This window comes from Jatropha curcas, chromosome 1, assembly GCF_041381405.1.
Source record: "Jatropha curcas cultivar XTBG-Jc1 chromosome 1, XTBG_Jcur_1.0, whole genome shotgun sequence".
NCBI lineage: Eukaryota > Viridiplantae > Streptophyta > Magnoliopsida > Malpighiales > Euphorbiaceae > Jatropha > Jatropha curcas.
The window spans coordinates 2,131,047-2,143,323 of NC_143151.1; the positions used below are offsets into that span (position 1 = coordinate 2,131,047).

The 12,277-nt window shown below is 32.7% G+C and overlaps 2 protein-coding genes across 2 annotated transcripts; one reads left to right on the forward strand and one right to left on the reverse strand.

Moving 5' to 3' along the window:
- Positions 1 to 1,820: 1,820 nt before the first annotated feature.
- On the forward strand, positions 1,821 to 9,368 carry LOC105628431 (Ypt/Rab-GAP domain of gyp1p superfamily protein). The gene is made up of 10 exons (XM_012209844.4): positions 1,821 to 1,994; positions 3,240 to 3,390; positions 3,501 to 3,684; positions 5,047 to 5,117; positions 5,454 to 5,591; positions 5,674 to 5,765; positions 7,428 to 7,699; positions 8,166 to 8,251; positions 8,432 to 8,533; positions 8,948 to 9,368. The coding sequence occupies exons 1-10, from the start codon at positions 1,921 to 1,923 to the stop codon at positions 9,107 to 9,109; spliced, it is 1,332 nt and encodes a 443-aa protein (XP_012065234.1). The 5' UTR covers positions 1,821 to 1,920; the 3' UTR covers positions 9,110 to 9,368.
- Positions 9,369 to 9,676: 308 nt separating this feature from the next.
- Positions 9,677 to 11,875, reverse strand: LOC149498785 (uncharacterized). Its single transcript, XM_089725120.1, has 3 exons — positions 11,483 to 11,875; positions 10,333 to 10,722; positions 9,677 to 10,057 (listed from the first exon to the last, which is right to left on the reverse strand). The coding sequence occupies exons 1-3, from the start codon at positions 11,795 to 11,797 to the stop codon at positions 10,028 to 10,030; spliced, it is 735 nt and encodes a 244-aa protein (XP_089581246.1). The 5' UTR covers positions 11,798 to 11,875; the 3' UTR covers positions 9,677 to 10,027.
- Positions 11,876 to 12,277: the final 402 nt, after the last annotated feature.

The window sequence follows — 12,277 nt, forward strand, 5'->3', positions numbered from 1 at the left end:
TCAAAAATCTGACAGTTACAACGGCTAGAACCGCCAGTTCGAACCGGCGGTTCCAGTCCGGTTCCGACCGGTTCTCTGGAACCGCCGGTTCTAGTTCCTCATTTGCAGGAACCGGAACCGAACCGGATTTTTCCGGTTCCGGTTCGTCCCGGTTCCGGTTCTCACCGGTTCCGGTTACGGTTCCGGGCCGGTTCGAACCGACGGTTCCGGTTCCCGGAACCGTAATTTGGCCATGCCTACAACAAAGTCTAAATGATGAGTGTTCAACTATGTTATTTGTAGAATTCATTTATAAATAAATTTTCATATTTGGTATATTTGATTTAAAACATATAACTCAATTGAATTTCACATAATTATTTATAAAATAAATTTATAATTGAAACTTCGTTTGCTTTTATTTCTTAAAATATCATTGAAATAGTAATTTCATAAAAATAAATAATAAATACTAATTATATTTATGTTATGCCATATAATTTGTTTATATATTTATTAAAAATAAATATTTAAAATAAAAAATAATATTAGTAAAATTATTATATTTAATTTAATGATAACTATATATTTAACTTGAATCTTTTTCTTCTTACTAGTAAAAAAAATGCTAAAAATACTAAAACAAAAGATGAAAAATATTAAAATAAAAAAAAACAATAATAAGAAAATATTTTTTTTCTACAAAAATAAAATTTTTAAATAGTTTTGGTCAAATTTAATAAAATAAATAAGTTCAATAAGTAAAAAATTGAAAATTCACTTTGTATGAAAAGAAATGTAGTTTTATCGTATAAAGTTGGATTGTTTAGTTTTATGAAATTCATTTAGAATTTCTTTTATGAATTTCGCGTAGTTATATTTAATTATATAAAATTAAAGTCTACATTTTTTGTGTTCCAAACAAAAAAAAAAAAAAATGAAGTTACAGATGGATTCTATAAAATTTTATACAATTCATTTGTTTCAAACATGGGTTATATTTTATTAATAATTTATTAAACTTCAGCTTTTTTGATCGGATAATAATGAAATAAATATATTTTTCTAAGTTGAACTAATAAATTTTGGTGGAAAGAAAAAAAAAAAACCCTATAAACTTATAAATTGACACCATTCAAAATTTTAAAATTTATTAAATTGAATCGATTTTCACCCTTACGCTCGTTTATCAATCTAACCAACACGTTATTGGCTATAATTTTATTTTAACTTAATATATAAATGTATAAATTTTTATTTTTTTTTCAATTAAGTGCATTTGGTTGGATGAAATTGATGGAAAATTAAAATTGATAATTTTGCTCAATAAATGATGTAAATATAAATATCAATTCAATGCATCTCTCTTTAATTCATCTCTCTTTTTTATTTTTTTATTTTTAACCTTTTATTGTGTTATATCTTAATGTAAATACATAAATTTGTTTTTTATTTTTAACTTTTTATTGTCTTAATAAAAAGTTAAAAATGTAAAATGTTATGAATCTTTTGTAAAGTACATGGGTTAATTTATGCATTTGGCTAACAGACAAATTTCACTTGTAAGATTATGTTAGAATCAATAAAAATTCGAGTCTGGAGATAAATATTTGAAAAAATTATTTCATCCGTCTTATTTTGTTTGCTTGATATTTTTTTTCGGATGTTTTAAAGTATTTTTTTCGGATGTTTAAATATATGTATTTTGTCAATCCATGCAAATAAAATAAGACGATGGGAATATTTAATATTTTTATTTAAATTAGACAGTTGGAAATCTTAGATTAAATTAAAATAAAAAAAAAAAAACGAAACAAGAAAAAGGGTGAAAGAAAAAAAAAAAGGAACAAATAGAAGAAGAACAATTGGATAAAAAGAAAACATGCACTTCTTCATTTCTTCTCTGTTTCAGCACCAACGTAATAGCTTCAGCAGAACACAATGAAGAACAACGATAACAACAGCAGTTCAAGTATCGATTCAAGATTTAATCAAACTCTAAAAAATGTCCAAGGGTACGTATCAATTCCCATTTCCTTCTTAAATTCTTATTTCCTTCTCAATTCTTATTCATTAGACAGTATTCATTTCTTGTGTTTTGGTTTTGACTAAGAATCCCATTTGAGGGAAAAGAAATTGCTTCAGATCTTTCAAATTCCCATTCTAATTCTTGAATTTGAATTCCTTGGAATTTCATTTCTCAGTTTCTGGAGAATCATTCTATTTTATAGCGTATGCTAAGAATTGAAGTTTCAAAAGATTCGCATTTGCTTTGAATAGCTAAACTTTGTTCTTGGTTAATATTGAATGCGAGGAAAAATTTGTGTAGTAAGCTTCAGATCTCTTAATTTGTACCTGGATTCGAAATTCGGTGATCATTTATAAATTATTTTATGGAAATTATAGCATTTGGATCTCAAGAATTACATGGTATGGTTGTAAAATTGATGCGGGTTTTGTTCCACGTGATGTGTTTTGTAGAAATCAATTCGAAAAGAAAAAGCTGCCGATTTTTGCAGTTACAAGAATTGTCTTCACATATGAAAAATGACATTCTGTATTCTAGTTTTGATAATTTATGCTAACATGTGAGCAAAATATTTAGGAATGGCAACAGGGTAGCGATTCATTCCTAATCCCATTCCCGTCCCCATCCGCAAATGTTAAAAGTTTTTTACTTTTTTCTTCCTCCTTTTTAGAAATATGAATATATATATATGTGTGTGTGTGTGTGTGTGTGTGTGTCGGGGGGCCTGACCTCATTGGCTCATACATGTATATGTTAAGAGAGATGCATTTATGGAGAGTCATACATATGCCACCTAGATAGCTGTTTTTTTTTTTCACAACTATACGAAATCTAGCTTGATAAGTATTTAATACCTGTTATTTGTCATTATTTCAATTAATATTATTCCAAAGCTTGCTGAAGCAGATTTTTGGCTAGGTGAATGCATTAAGTCTTTGAGTGAAACAATGCTGATGCTCTCTTTGCTTCTTTTTTGTGTGTGCTGTGCAAGAATGCATGTATTTGTGTCTGTCCAAAAGTTTTAAGTGGTGACTAAGTGCCTGAAAATTATCATCTTCCATTAGTTCTAAAGTTAAGTAACCTGTACTTGACATTCGTCTGGTTTCAAGGTGCTTTTCTGAGCATATTTATTGCTGCTAGCCACGGATTTTAGATTTTGAATTATGTTATCTGCAAAGGAACTTAGTTTTTTTCTTCTAATTTCTTTTCCAAATATCTTATTGCTTTCAAGGTTGCTTAAAGGTCGCAGTATTCCTGGTAAAGTATTGCTGACCAGGAGAACAGATCCTCCCGAGGATCCAAGCGTACACTCTCCTGGTTTTGGGAGGAGCTTTTCGGAAAATGATGCTGGCATAAGTGATCGAATGGACATGTCGAAGGAGGTGATATAGATAACAGATACCCAATTTATCAATCCCTGTGCTTTTAGTATTTTTAGTGTGCTTTTTATTAACTAGAGATTTTTGTAAGGATAGTCGCATTTCTCATATAGGCAGAAGCTCGGAGTACAAGCAAGCTAAACAATAATGCAACTACAAACAAATTGAAACCTTCAGTTTCCAGTATTGAGATTGCATCCAAAGACGTTCAGAAGATCCCTATGGGTGCTAGAGCTACAGATTCTGCAAGGGTTATGAAGTTCACTAAAGAGCTCTCCGGAACAACGGTTATATTAGGTATGTTGCTATAAAGTTTTTCTTCTTTTACATTGATATTTTTTATTTTATGCTTTGGGTTTGGGTAATTTCTTTATTGAAGAAAATTTTGAATACAGAAAGTAAGATTCAATGGTAGGGATGCCTAGACTTGGGGTGACTTTAATCCTTTATGAAGATATGAGGAGATATATGGCTTAACTGCACTATGAAAAACCAGTTTGATATGTAATATTAAACAATGATAAACATCATTGCAATGACCTAAAATGGCACTTGAGCATGATGAGATGGTTTTATAAGAGAACTGCATGTGGGAGTTAAAAGGAGAAAAGAAAAAAAAAGAGTAAAGGTTCAAACAACAATGGAAATCAAAAGCTGATTTTTTTCTTGAAGATTGCATGAAAAAGCTGATTAAATATAACACAGATTGAATACTGATGCAAGTGTCAGCGGCATTGTAAACACAGTTGGGCAAGATATAAGAATGCATGGATTTTTAATTACTTTATGTCATATGAAATTTTGAGAAAGTACAAACATGGTGAAGAATTTTGTAAAGGGTGTTTGTCTGCCATGCTTGTTGATATAGAATGCTGGAAAGTTAAGAAATACAACACAAATATGGGAAATGTTGGTGTCTAATTAGATGAGAGATCAGAAGAGGGAAGATGTAACATGAAACACTTACATAAGTTTGGACCTAGTTAGGAACTGTTGATAGAAGTTAACACAATCTGGGGATGGCTTGGCAGAGTTGTCTTAGATCTTTAGTATTATTATTTTTTCTGAATGGAAGATGCTTTAGTTATTTTTATGCAAGTGGAGCAGTTGCTATCATGTTCACTTCCCAAATTTACCCTTCTTACCATAAAAAATGCATATTTTATGTGACCTTTTTGGTCAACAGTCAAAAGTTGTTTATATTCTTCTTTATTCTTGCATTAAATTGTTAACCATCAAGCAAAAGGAAGGATGAATTCTATTTGTCCTTTCTCCTTCCTTTCTTTTCACCATTTGCTTCACCTCTAAACCCTCCCATCCAACTAATCTTTGCTACAAGGAAAAATGATGAAGGTTCACTTTCTAGAATTGATATTCTAGTTGCTAAGAATTAAAATTCTAGGGATGGGTATGATAATTTCAGGTTATTAGGGTTTGTACTCCAAGAGGAATTTTTCATAATTGCAAAAACAGGCTAAGAGGAAAATATTGTCATTAAGATGTAGAATTTAAGACAGAATTGCTGCATTGCCAATCAGAAGCTGCAGCTCTTCTGATAGTGATGCAGGCATTACTTCTCGTTCTTTTAATATGACTACTAATTGCATTTCAAATTTGAATCCATTTTTCTTCTTAATATTATTTTTTAAATTTGTGCAGAGAGATTGCGTGAGTTAGCTTGGAGTGGTGTACCACCATACATGCGTCCCAACATTTGGAGGCTTCTCTTGGTGAGCTTGGCCAATCTATACATGCCCACATACTAGATGCTTCATTTATTTCCCATAAAAGCAGCATAAATTATCTGAGTTTCCATTTGAGAAACCTGATGTTAATCAGCAAGGTCTAAAACTTAGAGGTTGCAGCTCATTTTAGTTTTATTTTCACATATGCACACAAACACATGCTGAGCGTGCTAAAGGAAAGGATAATTGGTGTTATATGGATCATAACCTCTGACTAGTGCGCTTAACCTTATATGGCTTCTTATGCTCTGAACTATGAGCTCCTTTTTATAAACAAAAATTTTGTTGCTTGTTTTAAATTTAAATATCAACTGACAACAGGGATATGCACCACCTAATTCAGATAGAAGGGAGGGGGTTTTGAGAAGGAAGCGCATCGAGTATCTTGATTCTGTTGCTCAATTTTATGACATTCCGGATACAGAACGTTCAGATGATGAGATCAACATGCTTCGCCAGGTATTTCCTGATCAAATGTTAATGTGTTATAAAACCTATGCGTCTACCAGTTCTTGATAAATCTCTTTACTTTCGTTTTTAGATTTCTGTTGATTGTCCTAGGACTGTACCTGATGTCACTTTTTTTCAACAAGCTCAAGTTCAGAAATCACTGGAGCGCATTCTTTATACATGGTTAGATATTAATCTTAGTCTTCCATTCCTTATTGTCAAGGGTTTTTGAATGTAATCTGTATGCAAGCACTTTATCTGATTTTTCTTGTGTCTTGGTGATGATGATATGACTGTAAATGAAAAGAACTCTGATTTTCTCTTTGAATTAAGAATTGACCAGATCTCCTTGTATAGTTAGAGATCCAACATTGGGTGTAGGTATCCACATCGAGCATTGATTCTAGGCTTCTTTAAAAGGGGAATTCAGATACAATACATGTTCAATTTAATTTGAATTCCCATAAGTTTACCTTTGGGTTACTTGAACCCTCTCAATGTCTGAGTAATCTGTATCCATAACAACTTGGAAAAAGGCTACACCGCAAACCATTTAAGCTGACTTGTTTGAACCTTCATGGCTCGACTCGTTTACCATCTCTACACTAACAACCTCAAGTACTGAATAGACTGCTATCTGGAATGTCAGTTTGCAACCAATTGAGTTCAGGTCTCAACATATACTCAGATTTGAGTTTGGACTTAAAGGATTGGAACTGTTCAAAGTTCTGACTGAGATTGGTCTAAGTTCTTCTTTCTTAGCTACCAAGAATTCTATTCAGAAACTATTGCATTTTATCTCTCGATACTGCAACTATTCTACTACACAACAGGTCCATAGCTGTTGGTCATTTTGGGGGTGGGTGAGAGTGTTGTACAAGGACTAGTGACACTATAGCTTAAGTTTAAATTTGCTTGCTACAATATTTTCTTGCTTGCTTTTGCTGACTGCTAAAAAAAAACAAGCCTGTATCATAACCGTTGTACCCATCAGATTTTATATTAAAGGCGAATAGGTTGATCTAAGCAGCTCTTGGCATGAAAAATTTGGGATGGTTCTGTTGCTTGGGATGATTTTAACAAGTTTCCAACATGTTCTGTTTATGTGCGGTCTGCATGCAGTCTTCCAGATTCTTGCAGCGCACTGTGTAAGGTCCTTCCACTATGCAAACTAGATGAACTAGATGTTTGACCATGTGACAAGGCTGCTTTTTGGTTTGGGAAATCCTAAATAGGACGCAACAATGGCTTGAGCTCTGTATGCAAAGGCACTAGGCTGGGATCTCATGGAATCTCATATTGTTGTCTGCGATAACATGACAAAGTTCTCTGAACAACAGAACATGCTATAGTACATGAGGATTTGTAATTCAATTGCTATTGACTATACTGTGATAAATATGCTTCTGATAAGGATACATGGATGAGGGTATGACACTTTGATACTCCAAAAAGGGGAATAGATGGAGGTTTTGGAAAACAGCTATGTCCAACACCAGGTCATATGTTTGCATCTAATTCAAAGAACCATAGTTGCCTAACCATATAATTCATGACAACCAATCTTGTGAAAGAGTTCTTGTATTACTACTAAATCTTTAGAAATACTCTTGTATCTGCTTTGTTCCTTGTAACTTCCATTGAACATTATCTTTTTTCTCAGATCTGGTGTTTCTTGTAGCTCAAATTTTACTTGGGTTGTGATGTTTTAACGGCAGAAAAAAAATCTGTTTATCATGTGATGCTGTAATGCATGGTGATAAATGCCCTCACCAAGTATTTCATTATTATTCTAGTGGTAATCGATTTTTTCTTCAGGTGTTATGTTTCTTAATTTTTATACAGGGCAATCCGGCATCCTGCAAGTGGATATGTTCAGGGAATAAATGACCTTGCAACACCCTTTCTGGTTGTTTTCCTATCTGAATACTTGGAAGGAGACATTGATAACTGGTCGATATCTGATCTAACTCCAGTTAAAATCTCTAACATAGAGGCTGATTGTTATTGGTGCCTCTCAAAGCTACTAGATGGCATGCAAGACCATTACACATTTGCTCAACCAGGAATACAGAGACTTGTATTTAAGTTGAAGGAATTGGTTAGGCGGATTGATGGTAAAAATTTCTTCCTTTACCTTATCTTTTATTGGAGATAGGGTTTACATTTGCAACCCATGACTTCCCTTCTATATTGCTTTAAGATGTAAACCTGTGTTTTTGGTAAAAGAATTCCTTGCTCTCTGAGAGGCATCTTGTTTATCCGTGGTCAAGGGTTGGAAGAGCATATTTGGAATTTGTAGTTATCAACTATTATTGCTATAAGAAATTGCTATAAGAAATTGCTTTTCCTTGTTTCTCCTGTCCTCTGGTAGTGTTTGGTGCAATATATCCCTCAATAAATGCATCAGCATTACCACACTGATGCGTCAGTATGACATCTGCATTCATGCAACAGTATTTTCAAAATCCCAATATTGCCTCACGTATGCATAAGCATAACCCATTTTATTTATAAAATTATATGCTTTGTGTAGTCAAGTATGTGCTGTCTCAAATCCTATTTTTCAAAAATTTGTACCAGAACCTGTTTCAAGGCACATGGAAGAGCAGGGGCTTGAATTTCTTCAATTTGCTTTTCGCTGGTTCAACTGTCTTTTAATACGTGAGGTTTGGTTTCTAACTTTCATTGCCTGTTGTTGCAATTATTGTATTACCCTTTATTGCAAAAATTTTCAGAATGAGTTCCAACTGTGAATTGAACCATTATGATTGAGTTATAACTGTGAGAACTTTTGCTGTCCCTGTGATTTTATTATTTATTGAAGCAATGTCAAATTTTGTTTTCAGATCCCTTTTCATCTTGTAACCCGCCTGTGGGACACATACCTTGCTGAAGGAGATGCTTTGCCAGATTTCCTTGTGTACATATATGCAAGTTTTCTTTTGACGGTGAGTCAGTCACTTCCTATTCTCTGATGTTACTATCCGATTCATGTTATCAATGCACTATTGCTACAAAATCATTGCAATGCTTATGTGAATGATAGAACATCTTTCGACTGCTGTATGTTGGAAAACTAAAACAAGCATGTTGTATAAACAATCATAACGGAAAGATTCGAGAGCTTATGTTTCGCAAGCAACTTTTATATGTTCAATCAGGTCATTTTAGTTTTCATGAATTTAAGGAAAATAGCAGCTTCAAATACACTGTTGATTATTGGTACTTTAATTTTGGTTTATCTTTTTCTTTCTCAATGATCAAGAAAATCTTAGCACTTCTAGTGAGAAGATTTAGTTTCAGCTTTCTTTAGAAAGATTTATGCATTGAGTATTAAAAATGTGCTCTGTTTTTTCCTCCAGTGGTCAGATAAGCTACAGAAACTTGATTTCCAAGAGATGGTGATGTTTCTTCAACACCTTCCAACTCAGAACTGGACACACCAAGAGCTAGAGATGGTACTTTCTAGAGCATACATGTGGCACAGCATGTTCAACAGTTCCCCTAGCCACTTAGCTAGCTAAAGATGAAGTGATGTTCAACATACCTATTAAACAGTCTTCAGTTGAAATTTTCTTGATAACCGTTTGTTTTTATTTTTTGGGGTTTCTTGAAGTGGTCTGTTACATGCAGATATATGTTTTCTCATTCTAGTGGAGGTGGTCAAAGAGTGTCGTCACACGTGTTTGTTGCTTGTAATATTTTTGTATTCTGTAGCATTTCCTTGTACATTTACCATTGAGTGAAGAAAGAAATTAACGCGAAGTAATCTTTATTTAACAATTTTTCAAGTTGAGTTGGGAACTTAGGGCGGAATTTTCATGTGATAACACCAATGTATTTTCACTCTTGGCAGTATTTGTGCCTGGTATGTCGAACAGGTTATGGATTTTATATGAATTCTGTCAATCAAGCAGGTTATGGATTTTATATGAATTCTGTCAATCAAGCGAGTAGGTTATGGATTTTATATGAATTCTGTCAATCAAGCGAGTAGTGGAAGGTCTAAAGTTCGAATTTTTTTGACCACAAGATCTTTTATCAATTTGATAGGTTAAGAAAAGGACTACTCTTGTTATGCAGTTCCACAATTTCTCCAAATAGAGTCATCCATATCCAAATATTATTGCACCAAGTCATATTCTAGGAATTTCCACATAACAAATCCAAATATAATAAATATGTTTGTTGCAAAACAGAAAACAGTTACTGAATGCAACACAACCCCAAGATGCAAAAACAATTTTGTTTAACCGGCTTAACCCAAATCTCTTGTTGCCTTGTAAACTCTCTTGTGCATGCCCTCTTCTTCTAGGTGGCTTTGACAAGTTCAGATAAAAACTGCTCCATGAAAACTGAAATAGTAAAGTTTCGCTAGCCTTCTAAATTCTATCTATGTGAGTAAGCCATGATATCTCTGGCATCACAAGAATTCGAAATATTCAAACAAGATTTAGCGATTTCCTTCTTGCCTGCAATAGTAATACACACTCATATTAGAGGCCAATAATGTTCTTGTTAGACCTGCCTACAGGAGAATTGCAAGCTCCCCCTTACAACATATAACATGCAGGGAAATAAATTTCTCTTCATATTTTATACACTATAGTCAAAGGATCATAATTTTGTTTCACTATTTTAACATAACATGTAGAAGATACAAAATGAAAACCCTTTACATGCTTTAATAGACACCATAGCCAAAAAAAAAAAAAAAAAAAATTGGTCATAAATAAGAATCACTTACGTGTTTTTTCTGCTCAAGTTCTTCAAGAAATTTATCAGGATAATCCATATATTCACTGCACTCTTTCTTTATAGTAGCTGCAAGCTCTTCTCTTCCAGCCTCATCAAGATTCCTAATCAAAATGGCGAAGGTTAACTTATCTGGGTCACAACCTGATGCCTTCATTCTGTTATATGTTTCCATTGCCTTCTCAATCATATCAACTTGTAGATAAGCTCCAATCATCTCAGTAAATGCTCTTGTATCAGGTTTCAAACCTTCCTTTTCTAATTTAGAAAAGAACTCTTCAGCTATTTCAATCAGTTTGTTCTTTCCCAACATCTGAATCATGCTATGATATAATGATAGATCTGGTTTGTACCATATTTCCTTTCTCACAAACTCAAAGACCTAACTCTTGATTCCGGTTCAAACAAAAACACAAAATAGGCAAGAAAGAAAGGACAACTTAAAATTGGTACAAAGAAAAACAAGAAAACGTTCAAACATAGAGAACTAGAGAATTGATTCTTTCCAATACAGCAAATGCTACTTTGTACTTGTATTTTTATGAAAATTAATGAAATTCATTAGCAAATCCATACATTTCAGGTTTGATATAAATGAACACTCATTCCGAGTCCTACCTAACTAATTTAGTTGACATGGTTATGATGCCAGAACCGAATCATTTAATATCTATTAGAATTTGCAAATCAGTTATAAATTAAGTAAAGGCTACAAATTCTGCTCGACTAAAATTAGTTGATTTTGCAAGTGAATTTTATACTTCAGAATATAAACAATAAATATGAGAGTTCATTTATAAATGAATTTCACCAATGAGATTTCTGTTACAAATGAAATGAATTTCAGATTGATTAAAACACGATGCAAGTTTTGACAAAGTCACAAATTAAGATTTCAACTTGCAGCAACGTCAGCAAGAATCTATCTATAGTTTCTTGATAAAAGCCACGAAATTCAAATGGGAGTAAACATTCCTCTATACATAATACCTTATGATAGTTAAAGATTCAAATTTTTAAGCAATAAGTTACGAACTTTAATGGAGGAATTGCCAGATTCAGTATAATGAGGATTCTTGAAGGGCATTGAATTGCTTGAAAATGCATAATAACCTATGTACAGCAAGAGTAAAACAGAGTACCTTGATAGCCAAATCCAATTCATTTTGATTTTGCAAGACTTCAAGAGTATCAAGCAAGTCAGCTTTGAGGAGCCTTGAAACTTTATCCTTAAAAACCTCTTCTAATCTGAGATTGGATGATTTAGCCAATTTTAGGGATTGAATTGCTTGTATGGCTTCTGTTGATAATCTCTTTGCCCTCCATAAGGGTTTTCTTCGCCCTCCTCTTAGGCTACAAGTGATAATAGAGGACTGAAAGTGGATTTTCTGGGGAATTTCACATAGTTTAAGAGGAGGAAACTGAAACTTGAGAGAACCTATTAGCGTAGATTTCATGGTCGCACTACAGTTGATGAGTGAAAAACAGAAATTTGCGATATTTTAACACTTTGTTCGGATGAAGACCGGAGGGATGATTAAACTAACTTATAGCAAGCGCTTAAAAAAGAAAAAAAAAAATATAATATCATACGAGAAATTATAATAAATATTTTTTTGATAAATAAATATTTAATAATATTATTTTATATGATTTGATATTGTTAAATATAAATATTAATAAAATATTTTTGTGATGAAAAATTTATAAATATAATTATAAATAATTTTAAATATTAATTTTTTAATTCTGCTTACACCACAAGTATTAAAAATTGAAGTGTTTAGACGAGTTTTTAACATCTCAAATAATTTTTCAAAAATCGTACTCTCCCTCAAACTCTCTTTCCAACGATTAAATAACTCTCTGTTTTCTTATTTTACTGCCTTATTTTACTGTCTGAACCTAGCAAATAACTCCCAAACGGCACTTACCTA

Excerpts from the sequence above, each read along its gene's own strand:
- LOC105628431 (XM_012209844.4), top strand. The coding sequence starts at position 1,921 with ATGAAGAACAACGATAACAACAGCAGTTCAAGTATCGATTCAAGATTT. Across the intron at positions 1,995-3,239 it reads ACTCTAAAAAATGTCCAAGG|GTTGCTTAAAGGTCGCAGTA; the intron begins GTACGTATCAAT and ends ATTGCTTTCAAG. Across the intron at positions 5,766-7,427 it reads GAGCGCATTCTTTATACATG|GGCAATCCGGCATCCTGCAA; the intron begins GTTAGATATTAA and ends ATTTTTATACAG.
- LOC149498785 (XM_089725120.1), bottom strand. The coding sequence starts at position 11,797 with ATGAAATCTACGCTAATAGGTTCTCTCAAGTTTCAGTTTCCTCCTCTT. Across the intron at positions 10,723-11,482 it reads AATTGGATTTGGCTATCAAG|GTCTTTGAGTTTGTGAGAAA; the intron begins GTACTCTGTTTT and ends ATCAAGAGTTAG. Across the intron at positions 10,058-10,332 it reads AACTTGAGCAGAAAAAACAC|GCAAGAAGGAAATCGCTAAA; the intron begins GTAAGTGATTCT and ends TTACTATTGCAG.